Here is a 22,448-nt window from a genome sequence, read left to right on the forward strand (position 1 = left end):
GCCAGCTGCTGTGGGCGTCACAAAGACTTAAAGTCCCATTGCTCTTGCAAATGATAATCTGGAATAAAGACAACCCATGTGCCCATAGAAAGTTAATTGAAAACATTAGAGTCTGAGAAACAACATGTGAACACAAAAGGCTCATGGACTAGAAAGGGTCTAAGATTGCCTTGTCCCATCCTGTCATTGATGATTTAATGTTCCTTGTGATTAAATACCAAATCAATGCTCAGATAGTAAATAGGCATGGCTGATTGGTGGATCAAAGCATGACTGTTGTGAATGGCTGACTGAGTAAACTAGGAAGTCTTCCTGGAAGAGGCTAACACTGAATTGTGTCTTGACAGATATGTAGGAGCTAGAAAAGCAAATAAATAAATAAATAAATAAAAAGAAAGAAAGAAAAAGAAAAAAAAAAAGGAAGGGCATTTGTTAAAATTTAGGAATCCCAACTTATTTGGGGAATACATTTATAATAAGGTATTGGTTTTGTTGTTCTTTAAGTGTGGCATTTTAAAAGGAGGTATTGTGAGGCAATTCTCAAGAACAGCCTGTCTGATTCTGGGCCATATGAAGGCTCAGAACACAATGGGGATTCATGAGGGAAGGCTGAAGAAGAGGCTGCAGGTGACTGGACAGGAGGGTAAACAGAAAGCTGTTCGTCACTACTGGAGATGGCAGGAGAAAGATGAGTATTTTAGCTTGAGGGATTTAAACATGGTAAAAAAGCATTTCAACATTCCTAGCTCTCTCATTTTAACTGACTACTAAATCTTAGTTGCTCTTTTGATTATCCCTTGACTTCACTCACCTGTGTGTCTTTAGCACCGCAGGCTACCCCACACCACCTTCTCCTCCTGTCCAGATAGATGACAGCAGGTGACCACTGACCACTTCACCATATGCATTCTTGTCCTGTTCTCCCAAACCACTCCGTGTTCCCTGAACAATCTTCAGTGCACACAAATCAGGACCTGGAAGCTTTCTTCTTTAAGACCTTTTAAATGTTTGCTATTATTCTTAGAACTAATTGTAAACTTTCTAACATGGCCTATGTGGCCCTTCCCTTCCCTAGCCTCACTACATGTCCCCTTGCCTGTGCTCTTTCTGTTTCAGCCATATGGCTGTGCCTTCTCTCATTCTGGGACCTTCCTGTAGGCTATCCCCTCCAACGGGAGTGTGATTCCTGCCTACCCTCTTCACTGCTCTGCATTCAGAGATTCCCCTCTTCTGGGGAGATTTTCCTCGCCCCCATTACAGGTCCCATGTTTTTTAATCTCACTTGTAATTATTTAATATCGTCTTTGCAAGAGACAACGTGGGGTATAAAATTAGGCAAGGAGTTGTGAAAGTTATATTCTGGCAGTTGGAGAAAATAATAAATAAGCACAATAAATAAATTCTATCCTATGTGAGGTAGTAAGTGATATAGATAAAAGAGAAAGTAGATACAGGGTAAGGACGATCAGGAATATGCTAGATGGGTCTACAGCCATGCCCACCCTGAATGCACCTGATCTCTTCTGATCTTGGAAGCTAAGCAGGGTTGGGCCCAGTTAGTACCTGGAGGGGAGGAAAGCTCGATGAGGCAAGTGGGCTGCAATATAAAAGAATGGTCAGCCTATCTCCATATCATGGGCAAATTACTCAAGAAGTAGTATAGTGTTAATTGTAAAACATAAAACTATAATGTTATTAACTATATAAAACCTGGCATGGAATGGTATGTTCCCAATAGATGTTTATCAAGGAGACTAATGGGCGGTATTATCATTATTATTATACTCATTCAAAATTCTAAGGCTGGTTCAGTCCCTGATTAAATGCAATCCTCCCTACACTGCTCAGATCCTCCCCTGACTGTGGGCAAATCAAGGCTCACAGCAGCGTTTTCTAATCCTCCTCTGAAACCTCCCTTGGTGACAGGGAATTCCTCTTGCTTCTATTTCCTGTCTCCTGTGAGAACCAACAGGATCCAACAGAGCTAATTAATTACCCTGTCATGAGGGCATAGGGACTTCTGGCAGTGATTTCTGAGGGTGCCCAAGCATTGAGAATCTAATGACAAAAATAAAAACCACTCTGTTCCAGAGAGTTGGCATGAGGATAGATCTGGTATCTTAACTCATGGATCCCTCTGTCTTTCTGTTTCTTTGTCTCTGTCTCTCACACACACATTCATATTCTCTCCCTCTCTCTGTCTCTGTCTGTCTCTCTCTTCCTGTCTTCTCTTCTGAGAAACAAACAGCTTGGCTCCTGGGCAGCTTAGCTTTAAATTGGAAAATGCAGTCTTGCTTGGCAGAACAACAGAATCACAGACTCCCCACTGCTCAGAACGGTTTGTGACATACATCCTTGCAGGCAAGACCATAAAGTGTTGTCTAATATCCTGGAAACACCACACCCCAAAAAGACTTTCCTGTGCTTCTTTAGAATTCTAGTCTATAGGAGCATTTCCTCTCTTCTTCAAGAAGTTTGCACTTTGGTCTTGATCTTCTTCTTTTCTCTCCACTTAATTAGTGATGCCATTGGTTGGATCATTAGAAGCCACTGTAGCCCAGGAGATGCAAACCAGAACAGAATTCAAAGAGAATGTTGAGGAACCAGTGACTAGGAAGTCTGAAAGGGCACTCTGGTCCTGCCGCCCCTAATATTTAACAAATTCCCTTCTAGGCTACTGTAGAGAGGCCCACATACCAACATACCAACAGGGGCTCCTATTTCCCTCTCCTTCCTGATCATCTGAAAAGTCTAAAACCTGGATTGAAGCCAGCTCTTGCATGGTTCTAATCCCATCTCAACTAGAAGACAGTGGTCTCTAACAGGTCTTCCTAACTCCAGCGTTCACCCACCACTGTCCGTCTCACATCCTATAAGCCAAAGGGTATGTGAAGACTCTAAAATCTTCAGCTTGACATTCAGCAAACCAACCCCAATCTTCTAGCTCTGCCCAGTGATCCAGGGTACCTCTTCCAATCAACCATTTAGACATTAGCGTGTTCTCTGCTTTCCTCCCAACTGCTTCAGTTCACCCGCTGAGCTCTGTGCTTGACATCACCCTTGTGCTCCTTGTTATTTGTAAAAGCCTAGTCTCTAACTGAGATGGTTTGCTTCTAGGTGGACTTTGGCTCCCTCTCTTTTCAATTCAACTTTTAACTTTTGTGATATTTAATTAAGGCATACACTTTTAAAGCAGCAGTCTAAAGTGATTTTATTTTCAAGTGGTTTTTTTTTTTAAACAACCAAAGACTCAGAAGTAGAATTCAGTGGAATAATTTCCCACTTTCCATTTTACATGTTGAGATGTTTTCTTGTTTACATTTTGATTTCTAGAACTTCAAAATCACTATTTTTCATTGTTCTTTAGGAGTAGTTATAGTGAGTCTTAACTAGTTAGTGGGAGAAAGAGATTGACCCAAAACCTACAGTAGTAACATATTGCTGAGTTCATGCAAAACCTAAAAAGGATAGACCCAAGACCTAGTTTGGATGAGGAGCTAAAGAACGGACCCCGGGCAGATGTGAAATCAGTCACAGGAGCTGGGCAGTTTGGGCACATAGTGTTAACATTTACTGTGCAGCCATGTGCCATGTCCCGTACAAGGTACTAAGGTTACAGTTGAGCAAGACCAGCAAACATGGCCTTGGCCGCATGAAGCAAAGCTGATCAACAGTCTAGAGAAGGGACAGACATAAAAGAATTGCCCAATAAATACTACGAAGGAGCATGAAGAAAGTACGTAATAGAACTGAACCCATCAGGGCAGTTAAGGAAACGTTCCCATTGAAAATGGCATTTAATTAATTAGATCTGAAGGAGGGGCAGACATTTACTAGGCAAATATGGAAGAAGGAAGAGTGCTCTGTGAGGCAGTGTGTGAGGAGACCCAGAGGTGAGAAAGGGCTCGGCATGTGGCAGAAACGGAGTGACTGGAGTGTAGAAAGGCTAGGGGTGGGCACAGGGTGGAGATTGTTGCAAAATGGGACTGGAGAGGTTTGACAGAATCAAAAGGCTAGAGCAAACTGAGACATCAGCCAGTCAGCCTCCGCTTCAGTTGTGAGAGGTCCAGCAGCAGAGAACCCTACACGTCCAATGATACTCTGGCGACAAGGGGCAGCAGCTGTCTTGCAGACTATCCATTCAGGCGTATGGCTGAAGTGTGAACCAGGCATCCTGGCAGGTTCAGAGGACCCACCAAGATAAATGGGGCAACTGAGTCACTGAGTGAGGTCCAGGCAGGAATGCAGGCCTGGAGAGAGACTGAGGTACCAGGAGGGTGAGTCATCAGATTTAAGCAGTAGGGACAAAGTTGACGACTGGTCATATAGACCAGGCCATGTAGCATAGGAGCCCAGAGGGAACCTGGAATTATTCCTGGGTCTGAAAAGTTATCAAGAACAGTGTGGGGGCCCAGGTATTTTGTAAATATTTGACTCTCATCTAGATTTCCCTGATTTGTGGGTTTTATGCACTTTGTATTTCCCTGCCTTTTTATGGGCTAGTTCAAGGGCTGGACTGTGGCTCTAGCTGGGAGACATTGTGCGGGGAAGAGACTGGAGGAAAAAGGGAGTGCCAAAGCCACTCTCCTATTATGTAGGGACTTTACATTGTCACTCCTCACAAGCTTTGAAAAGCATCTCTAAAATTGAACAAAGAATTTCTCTTGAAAGGCTAAGAAGTGCATTCCTAAATCACATACCATCTTATGATGAAATCTGTTTTATACTCACCTATACCCCATTCAGTTTGTTCCTATCCCTTCATGTCTTTGTTGCTCTAAAAAGAAAGAGAAGGAGGAAATGGTAGAGGGGGAGGGGGAAAGAGAAAGAGCTGAAAGAAATGAAATAGGTTTTCCAGCTTTGGGAAATTAAATTCAAACTGTGATCCTGGTTGGAGATAATGTACTAAATAGACATGATCCAGAACAGTGAGGGGTAGTTCAGTGCCACCAAGGAAGTTAATCACTATTTTAACATGTGTTAAAGATGAGCTGGATTGGGGGATTATGGCTCACCCTGAGTACTGCAGAATCAAATGAAATTCTCACAACTCACTGTTTCTGACCCCTTAATTTCTCCTCTTCTGTATCTGCCCTTACCTCTCATTAAGAGTTGGGTTACATACAATTATTTATATGTATTTTCCTATTTTTCTCCCTTTGTAAACAAACCTAATCTTATTTTAATCTTACACAAACCTAATTTTGAGGAATTTCTAGAAAGTTCCATTATGTTCAATGTGGTAAAACTCATGTCCGGGATGCCTTTGACATGACCTGAGTTACAGATTGTGCTGGCACATATTCTTGGCTCTGTGACCCCTGATATCTGGGGAAAGCCTACCACTCAGTGGCCTAGGCTCTCAATAAATATTTAGTATTCTGTGGCTAAAATTAACAAGTCAGGAAATGACAGATGCTGGCGAGGATGCGGAGAAAGGGGAACCCTCCTACACTGTTGGTGGGAATGCAAGCTGATGCAGCCACTCTGGAAAACAGCATGGAGGTTCCTCAAAAAGTTGAAAATAGAACTACCCTATGACCCAGCAATTGCACTACTGGGTATTTACCCTAAAGATACAAACGTAGTGATCCGAAGGGGCACGTGCACCCGAATGTTTATAGCAGCAATGTCTACAATAGCTAAACTATGGAAAGAACCTAGATGTCCATCAACAGATGAATGGATAAAGAAGATGTGGTGTATATACACAATGGAATACTATGCAGCCATCAAAAGAAATGAAATCTTGCCATTTGAGATGACGTGGATGGAACTAGAGGGTATCATGCTTAGTGAAATAAGTCAATAGGAGAAAGACAACTATCACATGATCTCCCTGATATGAGGAAGTGGAGATGCAACATGGGGGGTTTGGGGGGTAGGAGAAGAATAAATGAAACAAGATGGGATCGGGAGGGAGACAAACCATAAGTGACTCTTAATCTCACAAAACAAACTGAGGGTTGCTGCGGGGAGGGGGGTCGGGAGAGGGGGGTGGGGTTATGGACATTGGGGAGGGTATGTGCTATGGTGAGTGCTGTGAAGTGTTTAAACCTGGTGATTCACAGACCTGTACCCCTGGGGATAAAAATACATTATATGTTTATAAAAAAAATTAATTAATTAAAAAAATAAAAATAAAATATTTAGTATTCTGTAAGAGACAAATGAAAGAAAGGAAAAAAAAAACAATAATACTCTACAAGGAGTACTTCTCGGTGCCACTTATGATTCCTGGATGAGAAATGTTTTCATACTGGTTATTAATTAAACAACACTGAAGTCCCTCTACTTGCTGTCTAACGAATTGGTAGTCTGTCTTGGTGGGAACAGAACGTATTCTTGGCCATGTATGTGCCCTGGTGATTATTTGTTCTAATCCCTCTGGATGGTTTCTCTTGGGCCTTGGGTACTTTCCATTCATGCTCACCGGAAGTCTGCTGAAGACTCAAAAGGGACCCACTGCAGAGCAACTGGCTCTCTCTCTGCACTGTTCTCTTCTCTGTCCTCTGCCTTGTGAACTCCAGTTGCCTGGGGTCCCTCCTCATTCTGATCTGTGCCTATTCAGGGAGACCACTGGCCGCTTTCCTAGGTTCCTCTTCTCCACCGTGGCCTGAAGATTCTCCAGGCAATAAGCGAGGGCAATCATAGGGCTCACGTCTGTTCTCATCTTTTAGGGATCACTGCCCTGTATTGCCCTATGTCCAATGTCTTGAATATGATTGTCTATTTATTTTTGTCTGTATGTTTTAGTTGTCAGGTGTGAAATCCAGTCTCAGTTGCTTTCTCTTAGCTGGAAACAAAATCCCTCCAGAGCTATTTTAAGGTTGTTTAAGCTTGTTTTCAACACTCCTTTTTTGAGATCCCACACCATATGGTAATAAGCCAAAAAAAAAAAAAATTACAAAATTCCTCTGTTGGGTACTAAGCAGGAATAGGTTTGTCCCCTTGGGCAAAACTATGTCCTTTATCCCAGGTGAAGCAAGTTCCTCATCAGCAAAAAATTCTCATGTTCTAGGAGCTCTGCAGTCAAGTCTCCTAAATTAGTGTTTCTCTCCCAGAGGCCATCACTCCCCATACCTTACTCCCCTCTGGAAGGGGATATCTGGCAATGTCCGTAAACCTTTTTGTTGTCAATCATTTGGGAAGGGGGTTGCTACTGTTGGCATCTCACGGCTCGAAGCCAGGGGTGTAACTAAACATGTTGACTAAACAATGCTCAGGATAGCCCTGCACAACAAAGAATTATCTGACCTACAATATCAATATTGACAGGATTCACAAACACTGTCCTAAATAATTGTGTCCTCAGAGTGAAGAATTATTGGCTTCCTCAGAAAGGTACCATTTTTGGTGTCCTTATTGTTGTTGCCTATGTGAACTCCATTAATTCACATTATCATCACTTTGATGGAAGCCATGACATTTTTTAGCAAAATTAGCCCAAAATGGTCTCTGTCAAAAGAGAAAGCTCTCGATTCCCTAAAATAATAGACTCTAGGCTACTGAGAATGACCACAGGCTATGTCTTTGGTCCCTGGCGACTGGCAATTTTAGATTCTCATCATAGCTGGGCAGAAAGGCCCACTGAGTCATGGTGCCTAGTTCTCAAGGACATTTTTTGTCATCTGTAGCTTCCTTCCTTGCCTGGTCAGCTGGAGCCAATTTTGCAAACCTTAAAAGTCAAGTTTATCCCCATCTGACTGTGACCATGTTCCATCACCATCCACTTTCAGAATCACTAAAACAGATACTCTGTAATCAGTAATTATTTTTGTATTTGTCTTGGGTTGATTAGGAATTGTAACACTTCTCATAAACAAGAGGAAATTACATGGAAAAACCAGTAGAAACATATGAGAAAGCATTGATCCCTTCATTGGACAAGTCTGATTTATGATATACTTAGCTGCCTAGAAATAGGAGCCCTGTCTGAATGTATTACCAGGACAGTGTTGTCTGTCAATATTCCCCTTTTTCCCTATGTTCCTATCTGATATGGAAATGGGCCATCTTGTATTTCTTGTTCTTGAGGTACTCTGCTGGCAACAGTTTGTCATAATACAGAGTTACATGTACATACATTTTGGTAGCTTATCCTGGTTTTCATACATTTGACCCGGTCTTTGTTTTTAGTTTCTCAAAACTGTTAGGCTAATTCATATCTTTGGAAACTTTGCTCCTGCTGCTCCCTTTAGCTTAAATGCTTCTCTTATCCTCCTACGTTTATTTTAATCAACTTGAACAGCCGTCTCTTCTAGGAAATCTTTCCTTAACTTTGTCTCAACTAGGGCTGGATTATTGCTTCTTTGGACTCTAAGCAAGTTTCCTCTGGAGACCCCTTTCTCTATTTAAAAAAATTTTTTAATTTATATTTTATAATTAGATGGTATAAAACTGAATTTAATAATATATATTAATTTTTTTCTGACTACAAGTCCATTTGCTGGTTTTAGAAGAAATTAAAATCTTTGCATAAGCCCCTAAAAGTATTGTGGATCCTAGGTGCCATGACTACTGTGCCTAATGTATAAAAATTAATGTATATTATAACTAATGTATAAGAGACCCCTGATCGGGGCGCCTGGGTGGCTCAGTGGGTTAAGCCTCTGCCTTCGGCTCAGGTCATGATCTCAGGGTCCTGGGAGCGAGCCCTGCATCGGGCTCTCTGCTCAGCGGGGAGCCTGCTTCCCCCTCTCTCTCTGCCTGCCTCTCTGCCTACTTGTGATCTCTCTCTGTCAAATAAATAAATAAAATCTTTAAAAAAAAAAAAAAAGACCCCTGATCCCATGAGTTAGAATTGATTATTCATTTGTGCTGCCATTATCTCTCATATTTCCTTTTTTTGTTTTGTTTTGGGAGGGAGAGTAAGAGCTTGCGTGTATGAGTAGGGGAGAAGCATGTGACACTCCTTCAAAAGATTCTGATGACTTCTGCTTCAGGGAGCATGGAATAAGATGTACTTTTCATTGTTCCTCACTAAAAACAACTGGAAATCTTAGATGTTATATATAAAACAGACATAAGGGGGCACCTGGGTGGTTCAGTTGGTTAAGTGACTGCCTTTGGCTCAGGTCATCATCCTGGAGTCCCCAGATTGGGATGGAGTCCCACATCGGGCTCCCTGCTCAGCAGAGAGTCTGCTTCTTCCTCTGACCATCTCCCCTCTCATGCTCTCTCTCTCTCAAGTAAATAAGTAAAATCTTTTTAAATAAATAAATAAGTAGAAATTAAAAAAATAAAACAGACATAAGGAAATAGAGAGGTAGAAGGAAAGGGTAGACTGTCTAGGGATCTCAGCATGCAAGAAACAACACAATAGTGAGTTCCCAGGATTTTCTTTTTGCCTCCTCTCTGACTGGATGTTGGAGACTCTGGCAACTGTGAGAACACCAGTACTCGCAGACAAAATAGTCCCAAGCAAAACTCTAGCCAAGAGGTCAAGAAAACAGCAGCCTAGGAAGCCAAAAACTTTCAGAAAAAAAACCTTGACTCCAGCTGAATACCATAGAAAAAAATTACAGTCTCATCCCTACTGTTGGGCTGGTGAAGGCCAAGGGCAGATCTTGGACTTCTACCTTAGGAGTCTGGGGAAGCCTCCTTATAGCCTGCTATTAGGGTCATGTCAGAGAAGGCCAAGGAGGAGCCAGAAATTTATTTCATGCTGGACAGTAATGAGTAGTCTCCCTACTTCCCAGTATCAGGGAAGAACATGTGGGGAGCCTGGACTTTCATCCCTACCAGGCAGTACTGAGACAGCCCTACTTCCCCCTCACGGGGATGGTATCAGAGAGGGCTAGTGAAAGGTCAGCAATCACAAGGCCACCTTCCCACGATGTCCACAGAGGCCACATGGGGAGCTCTAAAGAAAGAGGTACCTCTCCCCTTCCCAGCCAGGATATCAGTGGAGCCCTCCTTGAGGCCCTGAATTCCATTTCTGTCTTGCAAAGGGGCCCCTCCTCAACCAGGCATCACAGAAGACCAAGAAAAGGACCTGGACTTCCTCCTTCACATGACAGTAACAATTGGATATTCCCCATACTTCCTGGAGGAATAGCAGAGGAAGTATGATAAAAACACAAGGTCTAAACAAGATCTTAAGGCTTCTAATGTAACAATCCAAGATTTCAATCCAAAATCACTCTTCATACCAAGAACAGGGAAGATCTCAAATTAAATAAGACCAACAAACACCAATACCCAGATGACATAGATGCTAGAATTAACTTACAAGAATTTTTAAGCAGTCATCATAAAAATTCTTCAATAAACAATTATAAATATGCCAAAGCAAATGAAAAAATAATCTCAGCAAAAAAATAGATAATGTAAAGAAAAAGCAAATGGAAATTTTAGAGTTAAAAAATACAACTGAAATAAAAAACTCAGTAGGTGGACATAGCTCAATGCCATAATGAAGACTAACAGAGGAAAGAATTCGTGAACTTGAAGATAGTATAGTAGAAAATACCTAATATGAAAAACAGAGAAAAGAGACTAAGGGGGGAAAAATTAGTCTCAGAGACATGATGGACTAAAACAAAAGATATAATATCATGTCATTGGAATCCCAGGGAATAAGAGAGCATGTTGAAAAGTATTCCAGGAATAAGAGCTGAAAATTTTCCAAAACTTGGGAAAAAACATAAACCCAAAGATTCAAGTAGTGAGAAATCTCCAAGCAGAATAAACCAAAGACTCTATGACTCTATGCCAAGACACATTAATAGTCAAAAGACAAAATACATATCTGATAAGAGATTTGTATTCAGAATATAAAAGAACCCTTGTACCTTGAAAGTAATAAGATAAAAAAGCCAATCAAAAAAACTGAAAGATTTGAATTAGATGCTTCACAAAAGAAGATATAAGAATAACTAATAAGCATATGAAAAGATGCTCAATATCATTTGTTATTATGAAATGAAAACCACAATGAGATATCATCTCATAACCACTAGAGTGACTGTAATAAAAGAGATGGGCAAAAAAAATGTTAGGATGTGGAGAAATGAGAGTTCTCCTACGGTGCTGGTATCAATGTAAAATGACACAACCACTTTGGAAAACACTTTTGCAGCTCACTTTAACATAATTTAGTGTATGACCCAGCAATTATACTCTTGATATCTAACCATGAGAAATGAAAACATATAGCTACATAAGACTTACACACAGACGTTTTTAGCATCATGACCCACAACATTGGACGCTACCTAATATTGGATTCAACAAAAATTGGAAACAGTCTACATTTCCACCAAGTGGGTGAAGATGCTAGAGATATATAATGGAATACTATTAAGCAATAAAGAGGGGGAAATTACTGATACGTGTACTATGCCATGAATCAACCTCAAAAGCATTGTGCTAAGTCAAGGAATTCAGGTCAAGAAACTACTTATTGAATAATTCTATTTATTTGAATCCAGAAAAGGCAAACCTATAGAGACAGAAAGTATATTAGTGGTTGACTTGCTGGAGGAGTGGTAGGGTGGTCAGGGAGCTGATGGTGAGGAAGAGGATTCTTTTTGGGGTGAGAAAAAGTGCTAAAATTGTTTTATTTTGACAGTTGCACAGCTTGGTAAATTAACTAAAATAACATTGAATTGTATACTTGAGATGGGTGAATTATATGTAAAGTATGCCTCAATATAGTTAATGATCATATGTGTATGTATAAAATCTCCGTATGCATGTAAAAAGCTAGGTTGTGTTTTGGGCCAGAAGAGTGAAGATAGAGGAGAATTTTGTATGATACCTCAAAGCTTGTTTTGTATTCTCCATTTCATTGCTACTTTTTATTAATCATCTGGAGAAACCATCTAAAATACTAAGTGTCTGATGCTTTTTCTTGTTCTGGTGCCCATGCTTATTTTGAGGAGATTAAACGTTAATTTTCTTTTCCGATATATGGCACCATATTTAGTTGATGCAAACAGAAGGACTCTAAGTCATAAATGCTGATAAGTAAATTCTCAGATATTTGGGTTAAGTGAGGGTAAAACATAAAGAAGTGGTTGCCAGATCAACTCAATGTGTACCTCACATATGGATTCTTTTCTAATTATAAAAAAAATTAATTCTTCCTAAATCCCAAAATAAAATGGAGATATAGATTTATTATGGGTATTATTTTGTAACTGATAATATCAAATTTTAATTGAAAAAATTAAGTTGCCTAAAACTTAAATAATACAAATACTGTGATTGGTGTGGACTTAATACCACACATAAATGTTAGGTTTCATCAGAAAAAGCTTTAATCAAGTGAGAAACTTGTATCTGAAAAAGAGAAGGAAATGTGAAGTTTCATTCTAGAAAAGGTAAAGAGGACTTAAAGCTAAAAATAAGTTAAAAACATCAGTTCATGGGGCACCTGGGTGGCTCAGTGGGTTAAGCCTCTGCCTTCGGCTCAGGTCATGATCTTAGGGTCCTGGGATCGAGCCCCACATCGGGCTCTCTGCTCATCAGGGAGTCTGCTTCCCTTCCTCCCTCTCTGCCTGCCTCTCTGCCTACTTGTGATCTCTGTCTCTATCAAATAAATAAATAAATAAATAAAAAACATCAGTTCATGACTTTTAAGGAAAGAGCAGTTGGCCATTTACATGGACTGGCAGTCCCTGTGTCACTCTTCACACCACAGCTGGTAACAACTACGAGGAAGGATGACATGGGAACAGAACAGACAAAAAATGGTAACTATCAAGATCAGATACTGGAGACCCAGTAAGTGCTACCTTAGATAGAGAATAAAATGTGTATTAGAAAATTCTTTTCATCTGGCCTTGGAAGTTTTATAAAATTCTAAAACCTCTACTTGGTTGTTCGGTTAATTTTTATTCTTCTTTTTAAAAAAATCTAATGCAGGAATATTTTTGGTTCAAAGTCAGACAGATATTCTAACAAATACTTAAAATAATCCTCTGTTGCCTAGCTACTCCATTCTTGTAAAATGAGAGATTTTATTATGGTGTCAGTGTTTTGTGTTTGGGACACACACACAGACACACACACACACGGCTGAGGGAACTCAGCAAGAGGGATCAGTGATGTATTAATCCAAAATAGTTAATAGCTGTATAGTCAAAGGAGCAAGGGCACAGAGTAGAGTAGGCAGAGAAAGAAGCCAGGATTAGTGCCTCAATACTAAATGTCAGCTCCAAAGGCAGAGGCAAGGGCAGAAACAAACGAAACAGGCAAATTAAAGAATCAGGCACAAACCAAGGAGATCCATGTAGGATGGACAACAGATGTGTTGTAGCAGAAACTGCCGTTTGTGACATGAGGGCAGTCTACTGGGGTAGAGCACCACGCAGTTCCAAACAATTAGAATTCTGTCCATAGAGTAGACATAGCTTTGTGCATGGGCAGCTTCCTACCTGTCCTTTAGACTCTAAGACTGTTCATGGCTAGTATTTATATTTCTTTTCCCTAGGATGATGACTACTCTGTCTAGACTGTATTATAGATTGCTATTTGCATTGTTTATCCACAGCTTGTTTATCTGGAGGGCAGCTAATATTTTTACATAAAGACCCAAGGGATTGTTAAACACGTGGTTCTTACACCATGTTACCTATTTCTTTTGCAGCCTGGAGACAGTTGCAGAGGGTGCCATCTTGCTACATGGTGTAAGAAATGGCTGTAGGAAACAACACTCAACGAAGTTATTCCATCATCCCGTGTTTTATATTTGTCGAGGTATGTGTATTTCTTGCCTTTATGGACAAATTGGAATAATAGTAGTTTTGAGGCTGAGAACTTGGGTTATGTTGTAAAGTTATTTGACAAATTTTGATAGCACAAATATTGGTAAAGAATAAATTATGCAAAGTGTTCCTTGAATCGGAAGCCATAGAACAAGAAGGTTTATCTGTGGGGTGCAAAATAATTTTGTTTTATTATATCCTTTTTATTTTCAGTGGTGACTTGAATGTATTAATTATGAATGCAGCATTTTAATTAGATCAGTTTTTAAAATAAATATCATATTTCAGGAATCAACAAGCCAGTTGGTTTACAGATGATGTTAGTTGGACTTTTGCCTTACAGCCCAAATAAAGAAAAGGAAATTTTAGAATTGACTATTTCCACTGGGCATTTTTCTTTAGTAGAGTATTGAGAGCTTACGTAATGTGCAGTTTCTTTTGGTCATGAATGATTTTGTTGAGTTGCTCCAAGTTTGTACCAACAAACAGTTCTCTAGCATCTTCTTGGTTAAACTCATTACACTCCTTTCCCACTATACTTCCCTCTCTATAATGTTTGCTATAGAGGAGACAAAACATGGAAATTTTAGGAAGTCTGGAATGATCTGATGCAAAAGCAGAAAAAGCTAGCTACTCCAGGTTGTCTCAAAATAAGATATCCAAGACCAGCTGTAGCATATTCTTATGGGATCTTTTTGGCTGAGTGTGGGAGGAACGTGCATGTTGATGCACTTAATTACCTATGTGAAAACAATCAACACTTGAGGTAAACCGCTAATTATATTAGCAAAATGGTACCTTTAGTACCTATGTGTTTAAACACTTCCTATGAATCAGTGCAACAATATTTTTATTTTCTACCTCTTGAAGTAAACTTAGCTATTTATACAGTCTATTGGGTAACTGAGCATTCTGATTTTAGGCCAAATATATGTTTTGATGATCTTTGAGTTTCACTTTACAGAAATCCCTTGGTAGTTTAGATGAACAAATAGTACTTGATTTATTTTCTGGTGATATTTGTGGACCTCTTCGTATTGGAAAATTAGGTGGAAATAGGACATTAACTTGGGACAGAGATGTTAATGTAAGTCAGGATACTTAAAGACTCAAACTATGTTAAATCTGAAAGGGTAAACAAAGAACTCCTTTCTCAACAGAAACGCATATTCTTCATACTCTAACTTGACCCTTTAACTTGTTACACCTAAAACTCTAACTCCTTTATTCTTGCTTCTAAGGCCAAGAATAACTCCATTCAGGCAATAACTATACCTTATGTATTTTGTGGGCTCATATTGTTCATATTGGAAGTTTAATGAGGGGAAGGGTGTCTCATGCAGCTTATGGGGAAAAGGGAAGAACGCTGTGGCACCATATCTGTCTTGCAATGTTAAAATCTTTTTTCTTTTGTTGTAAGAAAAAGAAATTTATAAAGTAAACTGGGGGAAATTAGAGAATAGGTCATCTCTCATTATCTTTATCCTCCTGGTAGAAATTTTATTTTAAATTTTCCTAAAAACCAAACAAGAACCAAACCTCAAAGTGAGAGGTTTAAGTTATTGCTGGAAGGTGTATCTCTGAAAATTTTCAGTCCCCTAACGGATGAACGATGAGCTGACTGGTAGAGCAAGCAGAAAAAGACATAAATCTGTCTTTCTCTGCCTTAACCTGGCACAAACATAAATATAAATCAAAAAATCTGGGAAAGGAAAGATAGTTTATTCTTTTTCTTGTTGCATTGTCGTTCTTATTCTGCATGGAAGCTTAAGGTACATCAGGTGTATAATTTATGATTCAACACTTAACAACACCTGGTACTCATCACAGGTGCACTCCTTAATATTGCACTGTTAACTAACTGGAATTGAAATAAAAACATTAAAAAAAGAGTGACTTTTCTCAGAAACAGGCAGGAGAAGGAAAAAGAGGAAGTAAAACAAAGTAGATCTTAAGAGGGGAGGAGGTACTGGGGCGCCTGGGTGGCTCAGTGGGTTAAAGCCTCTGCCTTCAGCTCAGGTCATGATCCCAGGGTTCTGGGATTGAGCCCCACATTGGGCTCTCTGCTCAGCGGGGAGCCTGCTTCTTCCTCTCTCTCTCTCTCTCTGCCTGCCTCTTCGCCTACTTGTGATCTCTGTCTGTCAAGTAAATGAATAAAATCTTTAAAAAAAAAAAAAAAGAGGGGAGGAGGTACATTTCAAGGTGGCTTTCATGATTTTGCTGTGTTTCTTCTGCTAAACACTGTTGTATGGACCTCAATATTCGTTGCAACATTATTTACAATAGTCACAGTATGGTAAAAACCCAAGTGTCCACCCATGGATGAAGGGATAGGGAAATTGTGAAGTGGACACACAATGCAATATTATTCAGCCATTGGAATGAAATCTTGCAATATATGACAATATGGGTGGAACTTAAGGGCATTATGCTGAGGGAAATAAGTCTGAGAAGACAAATACTGTATGATCTCTCTCATGTGTGGAATTAAAGGAAAAAAAATCAACCAAGTTCATAGATAGAACAGATTAGTAGTTGGTGGGGTGGGAAAAATAGGTGAAGGGGGTCAAAAGGTGAAAAAAGAAAAAAAAATGGGTGGGAAGGGTCAGAGGGAAAAGGAAAGAAAGAATCCTAAATAGATTCCACACCCAGTGGGGAGCCTGAGGCCAAGCTTGAACTTAGAAACCTGAGATGGTGAGCTAAGCTGAAATCAAGAGTTGGACGTTTAACTGACTGAACCACCCAGGCACCTCCAACTTTTTTTAATTTTTATTTTTATTATTTATTTGACAGACAGAGATCACAAGTAGGCATAGAGACAGGCAGGGGGGGCGGGAATCAGGCTCCCCACTGAGCAGAGAGCCTGACGTGGGGCTTGATCCCAGGACCCTGGAATTATGACCTGAGCCCAAGGCAGAGGTTTAACACACTGAGCCACCCAGGTGCCCCCCCACTTTTTTTTTTAATTAAGAAAACATTTTTTAAATATTTCTTCTGAGATTGGGCAACAAAACTTTGAGTAAGATCCAGTTGGGGGTGTGGGGAAGAAACAAAAAAAACCCCTACTGTTTACCGATATTATGTCAAGTATTGTTACAGGAATATTGAAAAACGTGGTCAAGAATAACTTGGTTAAAATATCAATTTGATCAATGAATGTCTTTTCACTATTGCTTCTTAATTATAAAATAATTCAAACAGAGAAAATATAACAGACACTACTGCACCCACCATCAAAACCAAATCTTAAAATTTTGCCATAGATGCTTCAAGCATTTTTTTCAGGGAAAATAAAATATTACAAATATGACAGAAGTCCTCCTGCCCTGGACCTAGAAGGAAAGGTATCTGTGAAGTTGGAGACTTTATTGTCCTGCACGATTCTCATCCATATTTTCATATTTTTCCTATATGTCCACATATTCATAATTAATATCTTAGGGAGATTTTACATAAATGACATAAATGACATTTATGTAAATGACACCGTATTGAACTTTCCTTTCACAACTTGCCTTTTCATTCAGCATTAGGTTTCTGAAATTTGCCCAGATCAGCAATCCATTCCTTTTAAATTCGCATTTTATCTCATTGTGTGAATACACCTAGTGAGGGACAGTTTGCTTGGTTCTTTTTTGTTTTCTTAATACCTATTTTACTCTTGCACCTTTCTTTTGTGGAAAAGGTCCTTTTTTTCAGTCTCCAGATCCTTGCAAGAGCTTCCCTTGGACTGACACTTAACAATGGAATTGCTAGGGTATGATTACATTTTCCAGTTGTTCGCTTCAGTTTAAGAACAATATTATTATTTTTATATCTGTTTCCTTGAGGAAACTTTGTTAAACTCTTTGTTTTAGGATGTGTATATTCATTTTTGTTCAGATAGTTATATCACCTGCAATTAGTAGCAGATTTGTTTCTTCTTTTCTGATTATGACTTTTTCTTATCTTTTTGCTTTGGGTAAGACCTCCAATGTAATGCTGGATGGAGGCAGAGGTAAAAGACATCCACGCCTCATTACTGACTTAAAAGAGACTACATCAGGTGTTCCAGCATTAAGCTATAAATATGGACTTTCATTCCTTTTTCTTTTTTTTTTCCTGTTCCCCGCCTTCTAGAGTAGATTACTTCATTTGTTTTAATCCCCCCTTTATGTTGTAAATTACAGATTCTATTTCTTTTTTGTTTGTTTCAAGTTTTTATTTTAATTCTTATTAGTTAACATACAGTGTAATATTAATTTCAGGAGGAGAATGCCGTGATTCCTGACTTACAAAGCCCAGTGCTCAACGCAAATGCCCTTCTGAATTCCTGTCATCCGTTTACCCATCCCTAGCCCACCTTTCCTCCAGCAACCCTCAGTTTGTTCTCTATAGTTAAGAGTCTCTCTTTCGGTTTGCCTGTTATTGTTGGTTTTTTTCCCTATGTTCGTCTGTTTTGTTTCTTAAATTGCACATGTAAGTAAAATCATATGGTATTCATCTTTCTCCCACTCACTTCTATTCTTTTAAAACTTCCTCTTCTTTTAAATATATAAACATAACAAACAATAAGATTAACCAATAGCTCTTGGCTTTTCTTTTTTCTTTTTTTAAGATTTTTTTTTTTTTTTTGACAGAGGGAGAGAGAGATCACAAGCAGGCAAAGCAGCAGGCAGAGAGAAAGAGGGGGAAGCAGGTTCCTTGCTGAGCAGAGAGCCGGATGCGGGGATTGATCCCAGGACCCTGAGATCATGACCTGAGCCGAAGGCAGAGGTTTAACCCACTGAGCCACCCAGGTGCCCCACTCTTGGCTTTTCTTAAACAGTGATGATATTAAGCCAATTTGAGATCTTGGGTGTCATTCTTGATTTTTATATCTTCCTTATATTTTTTCGCTAATGTTTCAGTCATGGTTCCTTTGAATTTACCCACATACTCATTTTTTTTGCTCACCATTCCTCCCTTTATTCCTCTCCTTCCCTTTGGGTTTAATTTCCTCCTGGAACTTTCAGCATGGATCTAGTGAATTGTAAGCATTTGTAATAGTTATCTGAGATTGTCTTTATATTATAGTTAACCCTGCCTTCCTCCATCCTTGCCTCCTCCTCTCCCTTGTTCTCTCAATATATTTTGGATCCCCTCTCCTGTCTTCCTGCTTCCTTTTCCTCCCCTTTTCTTTCTGTCATTTCAGTGACATTTCTCCTCCTTGAGGATCAACAAAAGAGGATTTCCCTCAGGGGAAAACACACTCAAATTGGTGACTGAAGTATAATTTTTTCCCTAAAAATAAGGACATGTGCTAAGATCCCTCAAGCTCCCCTCAATCAGTACCAGTGTATTTTTTTTTTTTCAAAATATGGAGGTATTTTGGGACTGAGATATCCCTCTTGACAAATCTTTCCAGATACCAGTGGATTCTTCTCAAGACAGTTACATTGCATTCTCTGTAAAATCATGAATAACTCAAACAGTCAAATCTCTTTCAAATATATTCATGCTAACAGCAAAATTCTAAATGGAGCTTAGCTTCCTTGACAGACAATATTAAGTACTAGGAGTTTGGACATAATGAATGCAATTGTTGCTTGATATGTACAGATGTGACAGTTTTATCATTTTGATGGTTGCTTGTACTTGAGACTTTTATTGCTGTTTTTGACAACTCATTTTTCTCAGCTGGAACCTACCAGGTGATTGTTATAAATGCCAGCCTGCAGATAAATAATCTCATGAAGTTTTTCAAGAACTTGCTGGTTCTGAGTGTCTTTCTTCTCTGGAGCCAAAAGTGAAGGCATTGCTCATTATCATTTTGGGACAATGAGCGCTGTTTCCAAGCCTCTCTTATTTTGTGTGCCTGGGACTTAATAGTGACTCTTAGCCTTGCTCTCTGCTATTTGCTTGCAGGAGCTAAGATTTAGGAGATCTGACCCCCTTGTTCCTGAGACTCAGATTGCAACAAAGATTTTTGTATTTAAGTCACACCTGGGAATTGACAAGGAGAAAGTACCAAAAACCATATCCTTAGGCATAGGTAGGGTACAAACAGAAAATAAGTTGTTATCAAAGGCAGTGGGTTCGAATCTCAGCTCTTCCATTTACTGATACTGTAGACTCAGATAGCTTCTTTGGACCTCAGCTGCTTCATCTGTGAAATGAAAAAAAAAAAAAAAAAACTTCCTCTTGGGCATTTATTTGAGAAATAAATGAGGTAATGCACCTGAAAGTACTTGCCGAGTAGGAAGTGATTAATAAATAGTAGCATAAAAATAATCAAAAGTAATAGCTCCTATCCAATATAAAAGACATACAAAACCAACAAAGATGAAAAATAAAACTAACCATACACACACACAGAGACACCAAAACCCTCAGCCTTAGAGAGTTTAATATGGCAGTTTAATCCCCAGATATGCAACATTGCTGGCCTTAAGGGGATGACGTTTTTAGAATATATATTGAGATGTTATTAGATAAGGTTTCAAACAAAGCAAAGAAAAATCCGTTAGTCTTTTAAATTGCAATGACAAATATAAGTTATAAAGTACTTTCCTGTGCCTTTTCTTATGTAACCCCCACTTTGACTAGCGTTTGCCACATGGAGCAAAAGGACAATGCCAACATTTAGGTATCTATTATTTTTCACAGTATCAAAGTGCCAGTGTTGATTTTAAAAAGAAGACACGACTGCCATCACCCCTCATCTTTGTCCTCAGACGCTCTTCCCACTGAGTGAGCTTCCTCGGTTCTTCAGCATTGAGTTTCTTCAAGTTGGATGTTTGGGGATCAAGGGCCCCATTAAAATAAACCACCATCTGGGGAAGAGAAGTTAGGACTAAGAAACTAGATCTGGTCCTGAAGGACAAAAGATCAAGAGAGGAGAACCGAAGGTTTGGTAGGGGGGAATCAGATGGTTGGACTCCAAGGGAAGGACTAGGAGCTGGGCCTGGGACTCTTCAAGTCCTCTCTTTCTGAAATCATTCCCACCACACCCTCCTCCTATTTTCCTTACTGTTTCTACTCCATCACTCACCTGCCCTTGCAAAGATAATAAAATACCCAACCTGACCCTGGAGGAAAATACAAATCTCTAATATGTGTAAGAAAAGATGTGCATTCTCACTGGTGATCTAAAAATGGTAATGCTACTAACTATAAAATGCCATGGAAGGATTTTGAACAGGGCAGGGACACGGTCAGAATGAGAGCCACTTTGCTCGTATCCGCATTCTAATGAAATACATAACTCTCTGCATATATCTCAGAATCTAAGTGACCCAGATTTCATTTTTTTTAATCTGAAAATACTGGTATGACACCATTAAATACACCATATTTGACATTTGCATGGTGTTCTATTATGGAACTGGAGTACTATCAATAGGCTATCAGTATCAATAGAATAATATCGACCCTATGCAATAGGAGTAGGTCTTCACATTTTTAAATTTCAAATGAAGACCACGAGGTCCAGAGAAGTTAACAGACTTGCTCAAGGCCACACTGCCAATGGGTGTTAAAGTTGGGATTTTAATTTAACATAAATTTACCTTCTGTCCCTTCCACTGCATCGATGTAGGCATAATGATTGGTCTCCTAGTCACACAGAAGAAGTGAACTTTCTACAGTGGAGAACTAACCTCGTTAGTGCCGTCTGATAAGTTCAGAGGCCAGAATTCCAAACATACAGTAATGTTGAAATGTGAATTTCCCTTTCTACAATCTGCTCTTCTTTCAGAGCTTGAAGAATACTACAGAGGGTCCCTGATTTACAGTGGTTTGGCTTAGGCAGAGTGCGAGATGATCCTATCTCACAGCACATAAAAATATAATTTATAGGAATGCTCACTTACAGGAGCAGGAAGTATAAAATAGCAGTCTGTAGGGAGAGTGGCTTGGCACTGTGCACCAAATCTTTAAGATTTTGTATTCCCCTTGGGACCCCCAAAAGCACACTCTTCATCTATGCTACCGAAGTAATCATGGATGTGACAAATTTTGCTGCAAGATGATTTACTATTAAAATTGTGAATGGTGAAAAAGGAAAGCCCCTACTGTTAAACTTACAGGGGGATTTAAAAGTTCTTGTCCATTCAAAAAGTATAACACTGCATCCATAAAAATGATATTATAGAAAAGTATTTAATGCCATGAAGAAACATTCAGAGTAGATAAGGAAATGGGTGAAAGGGGGATGGGTTCAAAACAGTATATAATCAGAGTCTACTGGGCTTCTCCAGACTGTGAGTGTCGATGAGAGGGACATTATCAGTAAGAACCAAAAATCTCACTGTCTGGTGCTCACAGCTGGTCACAGCAGATTCCAGCAGCCCCAGTCTTCCTGGGTAAGCCCGAAATTACCAGCTGTGCTCACAAAGCAGGCTTCCTGCTCTTGTTACCCAGAGAACTAGAGAATTTACATCCAGTCCAGCCAATGCATATTCATTTTCTTAAGCAAAGGAGCCTCATAAAGGTGCCTCACCCTGCCGTTGTTAACACTGTTCACACTGGGGAATGCCGGCCATCAGAGCTGCTGTTCTCTACACTGAGGCTGGGAAGGAGCCCTGCTCTCAAACTCACCGTCTCACTTCATCACCAGAGCATTAGTGGGGTGCTGCTAGGTCTTACGTTTTGGGCTACAGCCCTTCTGTTTGCAGGACTCAGACATGAATCCGTGTACTTGTGGAAGGGCCAATACCTACGTGGACATACCTGTCTCTTTGATCCTAATTGGTCTTCTGTTTTCTGCATGCA

At 39.6% G+C, this 22,448-nt stretch overlaps 1 protein-coding gene across 1 annotated transcript in view; it reads left to right on the plus strand.

Annotated features, from left to right (window-relative positions):
• Nucleotides 1–13,644: 13,644 nt before the first annotated feature.
• Nucleotides 13,645–22,448, plus strand: part of LOC111146296 (phospholipid phosphatase related 1) — a 109,922-nt gene continuing 101,118 nt past the window's right edge. The window contains exon 1 of the mRNA XM_022501787.1: nucleotides 13,645–13,707. Within this exon, the coding sequence (XP_022357495.1) occupies nucleotides 13,645–13,707 (63 nt within the window). The remainder of the gene's footprint in view (nucleotides 13,708–22,448) is intronic.

This window comes from Enhydra lutris, unplaced genomic scaffold (assembly GCF_002288905.1).
Source record: "Enhydra lutris kenyoni isolate GAN:26980312 unplaced genomic scaffold, ASM228890v2 scaffoldscaffold13, whole genome shotgun sequence".
Taxonomy (NCBI): Eukaryota; Metazoa; Chordata; class Mammalia; order Carnivora; family Mustelidae; genus Enhydra; species Enhydra lutris.